Raw genomic sequence first — 4671 nt, 5'->3', positions numbered from 1 at the left:
TGGACAAGACTGTAAATGTATGTTGTTGTCCTTCTCATGAATGTGAATTGCTTCTGGTAAATGTCCCTTAAAGTACTGCTTCAGGTATATAGCACACCTATTGGTCTATAATCTTTTCTTCTTCATCCAATTTTAAATATGTTCTAATTTTAGTATAATTACTTCTTAGTTCCATAAATTATTTGGGATTTTGTTTTTAATTTCCAAAATTTATGTATCTCTTTTGGATCACCTATTTATTTATTTATTTATTTATTTTTAAATTTATGAGAGAGAGAGGAGGAGCAGAGGGAGAAGGAGAAGCAGGCTCCCTGTTGAGCAAGAAGCCCGATGCAGGACTCGATCCCAGGACCCTGGGATCATGACCTGAGCCAAAGGCAGACGCTTAATTGATGGAGCCACCCAGGCACCCCTGGAAAACCGTTTTGTTATTGATTTCTAATACTAGTGCTTTGTTGTCTATACATGAATTTTAAAATGTGATAACTTGACCATAGAGTTGAGGGTCCATATCTGGGCTCTCTGTTCTGTTCCATTGGTCTATATGTCTGTTTTTGTGCCAGTACCATGCTGTCTTGGTGATCACAGCTTTGTAATATAGCTTGAAATCGGGCAACGTGACGCCCCCAGCTTTGTTTTTCTTTTTCAACATTTCCTTGGCTATTCGGGGTCTTTTCTGATTCCATACAAATTTTAGGATTGTTTGTTCCAGCACTTTGAAAAATGTCATTGGACTTTTGATCGGGATGGCATTGAAGGTATAGATTGCTCTGGGTAGCATAGACATTTTAACAATGTTTATTTTTCCGATCCATGAGCATGGAATGTTTTTCCATCTTTTTGTGTCTTCTACAATTTCTTTCATGAGTGTTCCGTAGTTCCTAGAGTGTAGATCCTTTACCTCTTTGGTTAGGTTTATTCCGAGGTATCTTATGGTTTTCGGTGCTATTGTAAATGGAATCGTTTCTCTAATTTCCCTTTCTACAGTTGCATTGTTAGTGTTTAAGAAAGCAACTGATTTCTGTGCATTGATTTTGTATCCTGCCACATTACTGAATTGTTGTATGAGTTCTAGTAATTTGGGGGTGGAATCTTTTGGGTTTTCCACATAAAGTATCATGTCATCTGCAAAAAGAGAGAGTTTGACTCCTTCTTTGCCAATTTGAATACATTTTATTTCTTTTTGTTGTCTGATTGCCATTGCTAGGACTTCTAGTACTATGTTGAACAAGAGTGGCGAAAGTGGGCATCCTTGACGTGTTCCTGATCTTAAGGGAAAGGCTCTCAGCTTTTCCCCATTGAGGATGATATTCGCTGTGGGTTTTTCATAGATGGATTTTATGAGCTTGAGGAATGTTCCCTCTATCCCTATACTCTGGAGAGTTTTAATCAGGAAAGGATGTTGTATTTTGTCAAATGCTTTTTCTGCATCAATTGAGAGGACCATATAGTTCTTCTCTCTCCTCTTATTAATGTGTTCTATCACATTGATTGATTTGCGAATGTTGAACCACCCTTGCATCCCTTGACTCTATGGTCAAATAATCTTCGATAAAAGCAGGAAAAAATATGCAATGGAAAAAAGACAGTCTCTTCAATAAATGGTGCTGGAAAAATTGGACAGCCACATGCAGAAGAATGAAATTCGACCATTCTCTAACACCATACACAAAGATAAACTCAAAATGGATGAAAGACCTCAATGTGAGACAGGAATCCATCAAAATCCTAGAGGAGAACATAGGCAATAACCTCTTTGACATCGGCCACAGCAACTTCTTTCAAAACACGTCTCCAAAGGCAAAGGAAACAAAAGCGAAAATGAACTTTTGGGACTTCATCAAGATAAAAAGCTTCTGCACAGCAAAGGAAACAGTCAACAAAACAAGGAGGCAACCCACAGAATGGGAGAAGATATTTGCAAATGACACTACAGATAAAGGGCTGGTATCCAAGATCTATAAAGAACTTCTCAAACTCAACACCCAATAAACAAATAATCAAGTCAAAAAATGGACAGAATACATGAACAGACACTTCTCAAAAGAAGACATACAAATGGCCAACAGACACATGAAAAAATGTTCATCACCATTAGCCATCAGGGAAATTCAAATTAAAACCACATTGAGATACCACCTTACACCAGTTAGAATGGCAAAAATTGACAGGGCAAGAAACAACAAATGTTGGAGAGGTTGTGGAGAAAGGGGAACCCTCTTACACTGTTGGTGGGAATGAAAGTTGGTACAGCCACTTTGGAAAACAGTGTGGAGCTTCCTCAAAAAATTAAAAATAGAGCTACCCTATGACCCAGCAATTGCACTCCTGGGTATTTACCCCAAAGACACACATGTAGTGAAAAGGGCCATATGCACCCCAATGTTCATAGCAGCAATGTCCGCAATAGCCAAACTGTGGAAAGAGCCGAGATGCCCTTCAACAGATGAATAGATAAAGAAGATGTAGTCTATGCGCACGGACCAGCCCTTGACGCCCGGGCCGCGACTGTCCCCGCAGCTGGACGCCGGCCGGGTGGCCGCGCCCCAGCCGCGCTCGCTTGCCGCCACGGCCTGCCTCCCCGTGTGCGGGCGACGCGGGGCACCTCGCTCCCCATGGGGCCGCGGGACTGGCTGAGGACCGTGTGCTGCGGCTACCCCTGCCGGTGCCTGGAGGAGCCAGCCACACCAGAGAAGGAGCCCCTGGTCAGTGATCGCAATCCGTATTCTTCGTTTGGAGCAACTCTGGCGAGAGATGATGACAAGAACTTGTGGAGCATGCCCCACGATGTGTCCCACAGAGAGGCAGATGACGATAGAATCCTGTACAATTTGATAGTCGTTCGAAATCAGCAGGCCAAAGATTCAGAGGAGTGGCAAAAACTCATCTACGATATCTACACCCTGCGGCAGATTCGGAGGGGAGTGAGAAATAGATGGAAACGCATTTTAGAGGATTTAGTGTACGTCATGGATTGAATTAGATGAGCGTGATTGGCCAGTTAGGAGCCGCTGTCTAAGAGGCAGATTGGAAGAAATACTGTTTGTAAGAGAGACAGTGAAACTCGGTGTAGACTCTCGGAAGGACTAAAAGGTTTTCAAAAGGAAGCCGACTCTTGGTTGTCAGTGAGGAAACTCAGCACCATCAGTGATTCTAAAAACACAAGGAAAGCGCGGGAGATACTGTTAAAACGGGCTGAAGAAACCAGTATTTTTCCAACAAGCTGGGAGCTCTCGGAGAGATACCTCTTTGTCGTGGATCGTCTCATTGCTCTTGATGCAGCAGAAGAGTTCTTTAAAATTGCCAGTCGAACTTACCCCAAGAAGCCTGGAGTCTCAAGCCTGGCAGATGGCCAGAAAGAACTGCACTACCTTCCACTTCCAAGTCCTTAAAGGAGAGTCGAGGAGGCAGAATTGGAATTCCCCTCAACTGGTACTCAACAGCCAACCCAAGTTGGACAGATGCATATAGAAGACAGTAAGCAAGTGGAGGGGTAGCTAAGTGAAAAATGATTCTAAATCCTATAAAAAACTAAGGGCCTGGGCGCCTGGGTGGCTCAGTTGGTTAGGCGACTGCCTTCGGCTCAGGTCATGATCCTGGAGTCCTGGGATCGAGTCCCGCATCAGGCTCCCTGCTCAGCGGGGAGTCTGCTTCTCCCTTTGACCCTCCTCCCTCTCATGCTCTCTGTCTCTCATTCTCTCTCTCGCAAATAAATAAAATCTTAAAAAAAGAAAATTCATCTTTAAAAAAAAAAAAGAAAATTCATCTTTAAAAAAAAAAACTAAGGGCTTGGAATATTTGGTCTTCAAGAGGATGTTACTGTAAGGAGTATTCAGGTTGCGTTGAGATACACTGGTGATCTTGTATCAGGGAGTTGGCCCGTGGGATCTTTCCTCTTGGCTGATTAGATTTCAAGAACTCACTGTCCCCACTTTGGTTTTGGTTGTACATAAGCCTATTGGGAGAATGGGATGTTCTAGGTAAGAAAACAGTAAGATTGATAGAGCTATCATTGAGCCCAAATATAGATTACCGAATTTTAAATAATCGTTATATAATATAGACTAATGCCAAAATAATACCAGGCATTATATGACCTTTCTTTGATTTGGAAGATCTTTCAGAACCTTGCAGGTGTCAGAGGCATCATCTTGAGTATAAGTCATGATTATTCAGAGGTTCCGATGTAGCAGATAATAGAAATATCTAACAGTGCTGCCCAGAAGGGACTTCCAAATAGATCGATCCCAGGCAGAACTCCCTGCAGCGCCATGTCAAAAAGCTCCATCTTCAGTGGTGGGACTTGCATCTTAAATTCTCAACATTATCAATACCTGGTTACCTCATTTTGACATCTCATCCATTTCTAGACCACAAGCCCTTGCTATGTTATAGCAGCTATCAACTGAAATGTTTGACCTCCACTTCCTTCTCTTCTCTTTAATCTGCTTTTGGCTTAGTGGCTGAGAGTCGCACCTGCCCAGGGACCCGCAGTGCAGACTTGCAGCTCTGCGTGTGTGGGCGGTGTTGCAAGGAAGGTCATTGCTGGACTCTCTTCCCATTCGGAAGAGAATTTTCAAGCTGGAGCAATGCTGCCAATACGGCTTGCTTCTCTCTCCACAGACTGAGAAGTCCAGCCTCGGAAGTTACTTGCCACTTGAGCAAGGAGCT

At 43.0% G+C, this 4671-nt stretch overlaps 1 protein-coding gene across 1 annotated transcript; it reads left to right on the top strand.

Annotated features, from left to right (window-relative positions):
* The first annotated feature begins 2398 nt into the window (after positions 1 to 2398).
* Positions 2399 to 3579, top strand: LOC116630190 (melanoregulin-like). Its single transcript, XM_032400920.1, has 2 exons — positions 2399 to 2962; positions 3074 to 3579. The coding sequence occupies exons 1-2, from the start codon at positions 2616 to 2618 to the stop codon at positions 3390 to 3392; spliced, it is 666 nt and encodes a 221-aa protein (XP_032256811.1). The 5' UTR covers positions 2399 to 2615; the 3' UTR covers positions 3393 to 3579.
* The last annotated feature ends 1092 nt before the right edge of the window (positions 3580 to 4671 follow it).

This window comes from Phoca vitulina, unplaced genomic scaffold (genome assembly GCF_004348235.1).
Source record: "Phoca vitulina isolate PV1807 unplaced genomic scaffold, GSC_HSeal_1.0 scaffold3, whole genome shotgun sequence".
Classification (NCBI taxonomy): domain Eukaryota; kingdom Metazoa; phylum Chordata; class Mammalia; order Carnivora; family Phocidae; genus Phoca; species Phoca vitulina.
Note: the sequence above shows the minus strand (reverse complement) of the source record. Positions and strands in the feature narration are given on the sequence as shown.

What these genes read in the sequence shown, in the direction of transcription:
- LOC116630190 (XM_032400920.1), top strand. Translation starts at nt 2,616, where the DNA reads ATGGGGCCGCGGGACTGGCTGAGGACCGTGTGCTGCGGCTACCCCTGC. An exon ending in CGCATTTTAGAGGATTTAGT is followed by an intron (nt 2,963 to 3,073) that starts GTACGTCATGGA and finishes AACTCGGTGTAG; the next exon opens with ACTCTCGGAAGGACTAAAAG.